General features: G+C 37.5%; 1 protein-coding gene across 1 annotated transcript; it reads right to left on the reverse strand.

Annotated features, from left to right (window-relative positions):
- Window positions 1-885: 885 nt before the first annotated feature.
- On the reverse strand, window positions 886-6,187 carry CDC4 (SCF ubiquitin ligase complex subunit cdc4). Its single transcript, XM_058508590.1, has 3 exons — window positions 3,864-6,187; window positions 1,116-3,803; window positions 886-1,063 (listed from the first exon to the last, which is right to left on the reverse strand). Exons 1-3 carry the CDS (start codon window positions 4,308-4,310, stop codon window positions 953-955), a joined length of 3,246 nt encoding a protein of 1,081 aa, XP_058356277.1. The 5' UTR covers window positions 4,311-6,187; the 3' UTR covers window positions 886-952.
- Between the last annotated feature and the right edge of the window lie 7,182 nt (window positions 6,188-13,369).

The following is a 13,369-nucleotide window of genomic DNA, read 5'->3' on the forward strand; positions in this document are numbered from 1 at the left end:
TGGGCATCACATTTCTCTACCCCATATCCCTCTTCCAAACCCCCAGCAAGTTCCTCTGCACCGCCCCAACCTCCATCCCATCTAATACTCATTGCCCTCACGATCCACCCCCTCCACCAAGGCCAGGGCCTCGGCGCCATCCTCATAAACTGGGGGACACGCATCGCTGATAGGCACGGTGTATTCTGCTGGGTTAGCTCATCTGATGGCGGGTATCCTGTTTTTGAGAAAGCTGGGTTCAGGGAAGTGGGGAGGTTGGCGGTGGATCTGAATGAGTTTGCCATTGGGGTCGATGGGCGAAGAGTGCCGAATCCGGACAGTGGGAAGGGCAAGGGGGGATGGGGAATATATACGTGGAGGTGGATGAAGAGGGATGCTGTTATGAGGTGACGTGAGGTAGGATTGGGGTTGGGGATGGGGAATAAGGTGAGCTTGTTCAGCAAAGGACAGGGAATGCGAACTGAATCTCGCTTGACAACATATGGAAGGGGTCCTAGGAGCCAAGCGAGGATGGTTCGCTTGTCAGTCAACAAAAAGAATAAGCAGAGAATGCTGAGTAACTGCTGTTGATTGGTATAGAAATGTCTTTCTACCAAAATTTCAGCAAGTTGTCGCTTATCAGTCAGTTATGCAGTCCGTTTGGTCCAGCGTAAGCAACGCCAGCCCAAATTCGACAACCAGGTCGTCCGTCAGCAATGCCCTTCACACCATGCAAATGAACCTCCTTTCCCGTAGGTTCATTGCAGTTGATCCTAACACCAATATAGAGATGTATACATGAAACAATACCCGGCCGTGAGCCAAACCAAAATCCGTCGCTATGCATTTGAGCAAAATAAGTCCCCGGGGTATACGCCGTAGCATATCAATTACAAATAAAAGCTACTCGGGAGTAACGCCGGAAGCATTGTCCCCTTTCCTTGTCGTTCTCATTAGCATTACGTTTCAACTCTCATGAGTCTTCTTCTTCGATAATGACACGGTCTTCGCTATCTGGCAGAAGTCTCCGAGCACCACGTTGGGAAGCAGGAATGCCATCACGAGAAGCACCAAAGTCAAGAACCTACAACACACACTTAGCTACATACTCACTGGGTGATTGCGGGCCCACTAACCTCAACATATGTCAAATTGTCCCGCTGGACTGCAGCTACACATCTTCGTTCGTCGAATTTGACTTGCCAAACCCCACTGAGATCGGTCAAAAGGTCCTTGATGCATTCGCCAGTCTTAATGTTCCACAGCTTCAGAGTTCTGTCAGATCCGGATATAACTTTCTGGCCATCATGTTGAAAGCATGTAATTGCACCAGTGTGGGCGCTGAGTGTGCTCTTGCATTGTCCACTCTCAGGATCCCAGATTCTGAGAGTTGAGTCGGCTGCAGCAGACACAAGTCGTTCATCTCGAAGATCCAGCAAACCTACCAGAGAAGTATGACCTTCCAGTGTGAAAAGACACGCACCAGTGTCTAGAGACCAAATCTTGACAAAGGTGTCCATGGAGCCACTGATACAACGATTTCTCTGGTGGTCAAGTACAACACTGTAGACTTTCATGGCATGTCCTTGAAGACGATGAACTGTTTCTCCGGTAGAGATCTTCCAAACTCGGACAGTATTGTCATAGCTGCCACTGACAAGTGTATCTTGATGAGCAGCGATGGCGCGCACCGAGTGAAGGTGGCCAGTCAAGGTACGAACAAAGTAAGGGCAGTCGGCATCATTGGCTGGAGGTCCGGTTTGGATGTATCGCTTCGATCCTTGCTCAGGCAGCCTCCATACCCGGAGCTGGGAGTCGCGAGAGCCTGTGATGATAAGTGGCTTTTCGGGAACCATGAGCGGTCTACCATTATCCAACTTTCCTGTCATTTCAGGCATGAGAATCTGCAGGCAACGAACTGTGGAGGTATGTCCATGGAATACTTGGGTACAGAGACCCTTCTCTATATCCCAGACTCGAACAGATCGGTCTGTAGATCCAGAAACGAGAACGTTTCCTTCGTATTGCAGTGCCCAGACGCCTCCTTCGTGGCCAGCAAGCTTCTTTCTCAAAACTCCAGTCTTAGTGTCATAAACATGGATAAGTGTATCATCAGAGCCTGTTAAGATCTTGTCATCATCGAACTGGAGACAGGTAATGACATGTGCGGGATGAGCTGGAAATGCAAAATGATGAGGCGCAACTTTGCCATTCATCCAGCTGTTCTGCAGCATGTAATGGCGGCGGTACAGCGATTTGAACAGGTGCAATTTCCGGAGTCCTGGTAAGCTCGATTCTGGATCTGGGACTGCCAAAGCAGCAGCACTGGCAGCACTGATCGGGCCTTCTGATTTGTGGAACTTGGCTGATTGGGGGTATTTCGCTAGCATTCCATGAGCCTTGTCAGCGAACTCATGGCTGATTGCTCTGCGTTTCGATCGGTCGAGACCTGATCCTCCTGTTGCCCGCTTTCTCTTCGTAGCGGAGCGACCCTTCCGAACCGGGCCAGCCTCGACTTTGACGGTAGGAGCGTTGGCATATTCTCCATCTGGAGATCGCTCAACGCTCAAGTCCTGCTCAAAGCCATCTGGGCCAACGGGATCCTGCCATCCCCAACCTTGTTGAATAGCTCTATCAAGCTCCCCAGCAGGTAAAAGAAAACCATCATGGTCGAATAGTTCCTTCCAGCCAGTTTCGTTGGTATCGATAATGTCTCTCCAGCGTTTCGATACTTGAGCTGCTCGGCATAGATCCCTGTGGTTCAGGAAGCTAAGAACATGGAGACTCAATTCCATCGGGAGTTGGTCCAAAAAATCGCACTTTAATGCGGGATTAACAACGTCGGCAATCATATGAAGGGTCTTCCTGGAGCACCGTCGGAGCAGTTGGTACATCATCAGAGATTGCATCTCGGGAGGCATAGCATCAAAGGTATGGAGCATTGAGTGTGTATCCATGACTGAGGGTGTATGCGCCTCTCGGACATCAGAGAGCTCGCCCGCGTCAGGTCGGAAAACGGAAAGAGCCTGAGAATTCGTAAGACACAATATTTCATCCTCATTAACTTCTTGGCTGTCTCCAGATTGTGTTCCAGGACTTGCAGCAACTTCGTCATCTTCGGCTGATCCAGCGCCAGGAAATGGATCTTGGTGTAGTTCAGCAGAAGCAAACGTTGGTGAAAGTCCAGGGCTCGGTAGGCTTGCATTTTGAGCTGCTGCTGTATTCAAAGTTGGTCGTGCAGATCCTTGATTGAAGGTGGCATTGGCACCCTCAACAGGTTCAAGGTCGGACTCGGCAATAGGAGGCGTAGCAACTGCATTGGCAAATGATTCTTGGTCTAATGCTTCAGATGGGCTTGGTACATCATCGAAAGAGTCATTCTGACTCAGTCCAGACTGTGGAGTGTATGTGTTTTCAAAAAAGGGGGGTTGAGTGCGATCTGTGGAAACGTCGTGTTCGGATATATCAGGTGTGGCAGGAAATGCAGGATCTCCAGATATTTGCATACCTAGTCCATGGTTATGTCGACGACGTCCTCCGTTGGGCATATCGAGATCGGACCCTGCTGCCTTTTTAGCATCCTTGTTATGAGATCTATGTATCCCGCCCATCGACATTGGGGAATCGGGAAGCATTTCTCGCAGGCGGCTAGTCGATCTTTTCTGCAACGCTGAAGCCAATTCCTGGTTGAGTCGGTCGGCACGTCTGGAATTTCGTTGAGAACCTCCCTTCTCAACTGAAGAGCCCTTGTATGGTCGGCCGTTAGAATAATTGTTCAATTCGTTCATGGTGTTAGTGTGCGGGCGAGTAGAAATCTGAAGGTCCTACAGCAAACAATTAGCATGTAATCTTTGTGCTAGTAAGGTGGATGTTGGGATTCTGACCTCATGGACTTTATCTACCTGGTCCGGAGTTGCTTCTCTTCCAATCTCGTATGAGAACTTCATAAGCTCTGCTGGAGGAGGCTTCATTGCAAGGGGATACTCCTTGGCGTTAAGCTGCTCAAGCGATTGTTGTTGGATTAGGAGAGGCGGATATGATCGTTTCGTGGTCGTGGTTGTCGTCACTGTTTTAGTCTCCACACACTCAGCTAGCTCTATCTGTAGTCTTGAAGTCCGACGAGAGACTATGTCATCTCCTTCTATCCAACCGACCGAGACTGTTTGACTCCGCAGACGAGACGGTTGGCCATCTGCAGGGCTTTGAAGGTGTCTGGGATTCGAGGGCAAGGGACTCGGAGAGCCATCTGATCCGAAGTTCTGCTGTGGTGCCATGGTGCTAGTCTGCGCAGAGGCACGACGCTTGGGAAACGAACGTGTCGGAGGATCCATGACTTTGGTTGTGTTATGACGGATCGACGTGGTAGGATTTCGAGATAGGTTCAGAAGGTCGAGTTGATGTATTGCCTGCCCCTCTCCTTTCGTGCAGCAGGACGCGTCTACACGAGACCACGAACGCGTTGAAAGCTCACAGCTATTCACTTCCACCGCTATCCTAGGCTGCTATCGGACACACCATAGCCAAGTCGTGTTGACAATTAGAAGTTGTGTTGGGCAGTGCGGGGGCGGTTTTCTATCGTAGGCGGGTAGGCCGAATACTGCCGGATATCGAAGCAAAGGAGACTTTCACTGTGGGCTGCGATCGTCGAGAAAAATCGTGGGAACTAGAAAAGCAAAGCTCGAAGAAACAGAACAAATCTTGGAAGTAGAAGTCGCCTGCGAAAGGGTGGCCGGGTCGGGTCGTGTCGTCACGTCAAGGGTGAGTAATGGGAAAGGGAGGGAGGTGGGCGTGGAGAAGTTGACGACGGGGATGCTCGATGGATCGAAGTCAGCCTCTCTCGTCTCCTCGCCCTCTCCTCTCCAGTTCCAGTCCAGTCCAGTCCTCTCGGTCGTCCTCGCCTCGCCTCGCCTCGCTTCGCTTGGCTGCGTTGCCTGTCCCTCCCCTCTCCTCTCCCTCTCCTCTCCCTCTCCTCTCCCTCTCCTCTCCCTCTCCTCTCCCTCTCCGTCTCCGTCTCCGTCTCCGTCTCCCTCCCTCTCGCTCTCTGCCTCTCTCTTTCCTGCCCTGCCTCCTGCCTCCTGCCCCGCCTGCCTCCCTGCCACCAACCAGGGCACTCGCCGCTCGCTACGCCCCCGCCTGCCGTTCCCGAAGCTGTGCCGCTCCTTACGCTCACTCGGCCTCATTAATATAATATTTCTGCACTGCAGTGCATAGCACTTCGGTCCGCCCGCGCGAGAGAAAAAGTATAATATCTTACTCACTCTCTATCGCCATGCAGTTCAGTGCAGTGCAGTGCAGCAGCGTAGTACAGTCTTACGAATACATGCATGCCTAGAGTAGGGAGGTAATTCTACCCACATATATTCCGGTAAGGGCAAGGGTAAGGGTAAGGGAAGCCGAAGACTATGTGTCGTTTGATTCTTTTTACCTGTTGCTTCAACCCTCCCTCCTCGCGTGCTCGATACCGCCTCCTCCCTCCCTCAGCCTTCCCCTGAAACACGGAGACCTCAACTGTCTGGATTCCAACGTGCACTGGATATCGCTTGTTCCGCTTGTTTAGTATACAAGGCTCGCAGAAGTTTATGACGCTTTACCTCCGACGACGAGACAACTTCTCAGGACACAATGACTAGTTCTTTCCCAGTCGCTTCAGCCCTTGGTTGCCACTGAGCGGCGAACTTTCGCTCCACTCTTGGCATGCCTTACCCTTTGAGGTACAGAAGTACAAACTTTTATCACATCGTTAAGTACTAGTACCTCGGGTATATGACAAAAACAAGTTCTGGAGCCTCGAATGTCAAAACTTTTCAGCGGTCTAGCTTAGACAGAAGTCAAGAGTGGCCTATTCTTGCTTCTGTAATTTCCGCTTGTATTCTTATTCTCAACTTCCTTAGAGCGAATTCTGTTGCTGCTTGACCATCCATTTGTTTGCGATATCTTATAGGTTTGCTCCAGGACTCCGCTCGTCAAACAAGCCATCTCAAAATTATAGCATTGGTTGTTGCTTGGACGTTTCTCCGAGGTCACGGTATGCTGATCGGAAATATCTCATTTTCATTTATCTCAGATAGAACGCCTCGCTTGCCTTCTCTACGTGGACTCCCGATCTAACTGCTTTAGGCTGCTTAGTCAGTGCGTCCACGATTGAAAGGCTACGAAGCGTCTGAGGGAAAATAGTGCCGATTTATATAGAGATTAATTTCGAGCTGACTTTAATTCTTTAGTTACTTTCTAATAACTTAATATATAACTATTTAAATAACTTCGGGTATATTATAAATAGTAGGTAATCTATTTATCTATCGATTAATTTTTTTTTATTTGTATTAATTTCTTTAATAATAAAGTACACGTGCTAACATCAGTAAAAAATTCTGACGCCGGGTGCACGTGCCACCCGCTATTTTCGCTGTTTTCGCCGAATAGTCGCTTTTTACGCTTAAGGCGCCTTAAAATATAAGAGGCTATCGTACGTCGGCCTTAAATAATAAAAGGCCGCCTTATACGCTCTAGGCGCCCTTTATAAGACCCACTTTTATATATAAGCTAGACCTAATTAGGAAAGATATAATATTTTTAATTAGAATTAAAAATTAAAAGTTAAGTTTATTTTTAGATTTTAAACTAACTAAAAACAGTTAGACTAGCGTGGATTTTAACTGAGAATTTAAAAAGACCTGCACTTTCTACGCACGTCCTTAAAATTAGTCTCGCTAAGCCTTTAACGCTATAAATATCCACGCTAAAAAATCGCTAATAAGCTTATAATTCGATTCGGGTAAATTCTATGCAAGGGTGAGTCGCCGCCTTGCCTAATCGGGCGATATAAGCCTAATAATACCCCCTTATAAGGTATACCTTTATAAGTACCTTTAATATCCTTAGGATTAGTATTATTAAGCTTTCTAAGCTTACTAATATATCTTATATAATAAATAAAAAATCGGACCTACTTTTATTTTATACGCTAGTCCTAATTAGGCTTATAAGCACCTATAGCGCCTTGGTCGCCTTAGGCGCCTACGTCGTCAATTTAAATTACTATATATAGCTATAGGGGTCGCTAGCTGTTAAATTAATCGATATGCAACTTAGGCTGAAATAGCGAAAATAGCGCTTACAGCGGTCAGCCGGCGGCTACCTGGAGCCAGATCTTTTTGCTGATGAAGACTAAGGTATTGATTTCTTACTCGCACTTAGTAAAAGTTCAACTGGAAACGTCTTTATTATTTTATAACTATAACTCTTATTAATAAATAGTAAACTATCTATCTATAAGAGACCTAATTAGAATAATCTCACGTTTATAGATTAGAAATCTGTTAAGTGTGTATTTCAAAACGAAAGGTTAGGTGATATTTCTAAAAGAAAACTATTAATTTAACTAGAAACCTCTTTATTACTTTACAACTATAATACTTATTAATAAGCTATAAAGTAGGTATTTATAAGAAACCTAATTAGAACGATTTCACGTCTACAGATTAAAAATCTGTCGGGTGCGTATTAAACAGTTTAAAAGTAGGGTGTAATAGCACGGTTTAGCGTTAGCTAGCACGTGAGTGAAATAACTACGGATCAGGTGATAACCTCTCTATTAGCGCGAATATCAAGCTAAGGAGCCTTCGATTCCGTGGAGGGCGCTTAAGCCTATATAGACAAATTCCCCGGGCTATTCTCGATTAGGCCTAATTACACTTGATGTAAAACTTGACGTAAACTCCTATAGTACTATAGAGCTATTTCCCTTTGCGTATAACTAAGTGAGTAACTATCGGTAAACCCCTTTAGAGTTAACCGAGCTCTACCGAGTCTTACCGAGCTTTACTAAGCTCTAGACTCTTCCTAATCGGGTATAGTAAAGAAGTGGTTACCACTACCTTTATATCACCCCCCTCTTTGAAAAAATCGAGTTATAAGCCTAAAAGCGTAATAAAATAATTAAAAAAAAATAAAGTAGAAGTGATTATACATTTATTAGTATTATACTAGTAAATAAATAATACGTATATATTAATATATATTAAAATCTAAGGTTTAGTTTAAAGGTGTTTAAAAAGTATCTTATAAAGAGTATTTATAAGTTAGAATATATACTACCTTCCGAATAACCCTCGGTTCGTATCCGAAAAAGGTCTATCTCTTAACTAAGATTACCTGTACTCTTAATTTCCTCTTATATCTTTATAGTAAAAGTCTATAGACTAATACTAGTAAAACTTCTTTTAGAAATAAAAGGTTTCTAATAACTATAAAAGAAATAAAAGAGAGAATATAGATATAATAATAAGAACTAAAGATATAATAAAATAATAAATATCTAACTTATATATATTAGTAGCTAGAATATCTCTAGTTACTATCTGAAAGCACCTCTCCTATTATATAAGAATATAAATAAATCGTAATTCATAACTAAACTATATCTTAGAACATAGAGAATACGTATAAACTTATAGAGAATTAAATAATATTATTATTAAGTTAATATAAGGTTCTAAGAAGTTAGAAAGTTAATATTTTATCTAGTAGTAATTAATAATATAGAGGTAAAAGATAATAGTAATAGCTAAGCGATAATAGTAAATAATATTATATTATATCTGAATTAGGCCTGAATCGTATATATCTATCTATATAAAGATAACTTCCCTTTTAAAACCTTTTCTTTTCTCTATTAAATAATAATAATAATAATAACTATAAGTTTAGAATTAATAGTATTTACCTTAGAGATTCTTACTAACTATAAGATTTCTTTAAAAGATATTAAATAATTTAAGTAATTTAAAAGTAAGTATATCTTATTCTAAGAGCTAGCTGTAACGTTTCTAACTCGGTCGGTGTCGTGAGTACAGACTCGTCGGTTGGTATCAGCTATGAAGTAAGGTAACAAGACGCTCGATTCTCAATAGGAATTGAGACGTTACAAGCAGTGGTAAACTAGGTGTAAACTTGCTATTTGATTTGAGCACGAAGCTCTACTATCTAGGAAACTACCTACTCGTTATATAGAACTTCCGACTTCCTGTGCAAGCCGTGCAAGACGTCTTGCAGGGCGCGCAAGCCCGCAAGCCCGTCTAGCAAGCTAGCATATCACGTGACCCATGTCCACCGTGATCAACATAACTATTATTATGACAATGAGCGTGGAGTATGGTACTACTCGCTAATTCGTACCATTCTCTTGTTGGTGCTATTCTCTCAATGGTACCATCAACCCTTTGGTACTAAACACCGACTGGTGCCATCCACTTGGTAGTACCATCAGTATTATGGTGCCAACCCGTGACTTGTACTAAGACTGAGCCTGGTTCGTGACACTAGCGTAGTAGTAGAGCTTTTTACTAATACTAATTAGTACTAATTCCTTACTCCCTTAGTGCTTTTCCAGCTATATTCCGTATATAGTACTATAGATATATTAACTATTAGAAGAAAAGTAATCTAAAACTATATGAATTCTAGAGTTTTATAAGCTTAAAATACTAGTATTATACTAAGAATAAGGATAAATATAAACTTATAAGTATCCCTTAATCTAAGTCCTTTCTATAACCTCTCTAATAATAATTCTTTATAACTAACGGAAGTAGATCTTAGTATACGCGGCCCTTAAGTATTACACTTTTATTAATACCCTTACTAGTAAAAATATAGTTAACCTCCTTGAAGCTAGAACTACTTTATAAAATATTATCTCTATTACTAAAACTAATATACTAAGGGATATACTATTAGCTATAGAAGTTATATTAGTAGAGGTCTATACTATATATAATAAGATAGCTAGAATTATAGAATAGAATACTATAAGTATTTCCTTTTCCTTAACTAACTCCTCTTACTTTCCTTTATAAGATATAATCTAATACCTTATATTATAAGTAATACTTATAACGCTATAGAAGTTAGGAATTATATTAAGGAAGCGGAAGACTCTACTAAATAATCCGAGTCTATTAAAGTATTATATAAGGATAAGTACTTAGAGGACTTTTAAAAGCGATTTAAAGGAGAATTTAGCTAGTAGTTCTAATAGTTCTAGTTCTAGTAGTAGTTCTAATAATAGAAGTAGCTTAAGTACTTACTTTTCTAGCTTTACTATAATTAATTAGCTCTTTAAAGTAAAAGAGAGTAGTAATAATACTTTAGTACTTAACTTAACTTCTCTACTTTCTCTTCCTTAAGAGAAAAGAGAAACTACTAATAGTAATCTTAAAGAGAATAATATATAGAAGTAACGGTTTTTTAGCTTTATTTTAAATTAGTTTTATAGTTAGTTCTTTATAGTAGTATCTTCTTTATACTTTTATATAAAAGTAGCTCTCTATAGTGAAACTAGTAATTAGTCCCTATTAAGGTATTATTATAAGGCTACCTATTAGCGCTTTAAATTAGAGAGTAATTATCTTAAAATAAAAGTTATTCTTATTATAATATTTTACTTAATTATAAAGAAATAAATAAGTAATAAAAGAGAGTTATAAGGAAATTAATATAGGAAAAATAAGTGAATATATTAGAATACCTCTACTATAAGTCTGAATTAACTCTATTTAACTTCTTTACTTATCTCTCTACTTTTATTATTAACTAGTTAGTATTAATAAACTCTTAAAGAGCTTTATTTAGACTAGCTTTTATTATAGTATTAGCAGAGTTACTTATTCTATTAATCTATTATATCTCTATTAGTTCTTTATACTTATATAATTAACAAATTATTATAATATTAATTATTAAATGTTTCTCCTTTATAGTACTAAGTTTAATAATATATTTATAAAGAGATAGAGAATTAGTATAAACTATAGTAGGAAGCCTTAGGAGACCTAGCTTATTAGTTACTATATTAACTATAATTACTAGAGATATTAATATATTAATCCTTACTACTATAGTATATAATTCTAAAGTAAGTACTACTTAAATAACTCTCTTATACTTTATAGAACTTATATAAATTAAGTTACTAGAAAAAGAGAACCCTTAAAACTCCTTTAATTTAGTTCTAATTATTAGTATAAAACTAATCTAAGAGCTAAGATCTTTATTATTTATAAAAGATCTATTAATAAAAGCGTAGATCTTTATAGAACTTAAGTCTATAGAAATATATTATAGATCTCTTCTTAGGTTATTTATCTACTACTTAAGATATAGATTTAGAGCTTTAATATTATTAAGTATTAGATTCTAGTATTATACTATTACTAATAAGTTAAATATAGCTTCTAGCTAATAAATTATTATAAAGTAAGCTCTATAAGCTTATTACTTTATATAAGCTTTCTTATAACTTCCCTTAGTAATATTAACTTACTTAAGCTTTATACTTTAATTCTTCTAAAATATATAAAGATTACTCTTTTTTATATAAATAATATACTTATTAAACGTTAGTAATTTAGATTAGTTTAGGACTTATATTAGCTTAGTTATAAATCCGACTTAATTAATTACTTCTTATTTTCTTACTAAGAATATCTTATCTCTTAGAATAAGAGTATTATTTATTTATATCCTTATAATTCCGAACTTATTAGTTCCTTTAGTACTTACTAAGAGGTATAAGTTATAAGTTAATATTTCTATTTAAAGGCTTCTTATATAATACTTATAATATATATTAAACTAGTAGTTTCTAGACTTAGATATACTATATAATAGAAGTACTACTATAAATATTATTCTAAGTAGAAACTTATTAGTAATCTCTTCTAGTAGTTATATAAATATCTTATAAAGAAGCTTTATTACTACTTAGGTATAAGCTTAAGTAATATCTTATATTACTAGCTTTAATTCAGGGTTATTCCGGATATATTCCAGATAACTAAGTACTATAGCTAAGTATATAATAAGTCTTTAACTAATTTATTAGATTATTAGTAATTAAGTTAAAATCTCTTATTTACTCTTATTATTAAAGTATTAAATAATAAGCTTAGATTTCTTATATAAGTTTACTATCTCTTTACTCTTAACTTTATTTACTATTCTAGACTTAAAGATATACTAGTTTTTTACCTTAAGGTTATTTTATAAATAGGGATAAAAATACCTCTTTTAATAAGGGCTTTATATTCTACTTAATAAGATCTTTAGAATAGTAGTTCTAGAGTTATAATCTTACTCTCTAATTATAGCTAAATAGAAAGCTCTTAATCTCTTATCTCCTTCTCTATTAAGAATACTTTAGTATTATATACTATATATATTCTAGTATTATAATTATTATTAATTATTAGTAGTCTATTAATCTGCTTTATAAATAGGATCTTAATATAGATAGGTTTTAGTATTAATTTAAATATCTTCTAAGTTTATTATTCTTAATATTAAGTATCCTTTAGTAAATTTTCTTTTCTTTACTTAATACTAGAGCTATTTATAGTAAATAGTTAAATAGAAGTAAAATAGAATATCTATATTCTATTATTCTTTATATCGATCTTATAATCTTTATTATTTATTCTTAAGAAATTATAAAATCCTTCTTATTTCTTAGATTTCTCTCTCTAGATAAGTACTTTATTATTAATCTATAAATTATAAATATAAGTAGTTCTAAGGCTATTTTAAGTAGCTAATATATTATTAATCTTATATATAGTATAAAGCTTATATATAGCTTCTATAGCTTTCTTAATAGTTACTACTTATTATTTAACTAATAAATTAGAAGGATCTAATTCTGTTATCTTAAGATATATACTAAAGACTAGTAATATAAAGACTAAGCTATTAGGCTTAGCTATATTATTTATAGCTTTAATAGCTATTTATAAGTGTTCCTTAGTGTTAAGATCTTTATATTCTTTTATAATGATTTTATAAGTATAGTAGAGTAAATAATAATATCTCTTTACCTTACTAATAAAATAGTATACTTCTACTAGAATAAGTTTAGGAATAGTTCTAACTAATCTAAGTAAGCTTTGAAATTCCTTAGAGTTAAAGTTTATTCTATAGTTATAAACTAAGAAGTTAAGTAGTCTTAAATATATATTAATTTATATAGCTTTAAATATATTAAATATAGATTAAGCGGATACTAAACCGGACTCTTTTTAAAGCTATCTTACTACTCTGAATCCTATTACCTTATTAACTATAGAAAAGGTATATTTATTACTAAATATTATAATATTAATATAGATTATATAGTTAAAGTTAATATTATTATAGAGTCTAAATCGGAACTAATACGAAGTATCTATATACTTCTAGTAATACTTATATATCTCTTTTACTTATTATATAATATCGGAATCTAGTATATAACCTGCTTAATCTAAAAGATATTATAAATATTATACTGATAAGTGATTAAATCGCTTATAAAGTCTACGAATCTCTATTTCTATTAAGTAATAAGCTAATATAT

Source organism: Cadophora gregata (assembly GCF_030347475.1).
Source record: "Cadophora gregata isolate MNR1 chromosome Unknown scaffold_9, whole genome shotgun sequence".
Taxonomy (NCBI): domain Eukaryota; kingdom Fungi; phylum Ascomycota; class Leotiomycetes; order Helotiales; family Ploettnerulaceae; genus Cadophora; species Cadophora gregata.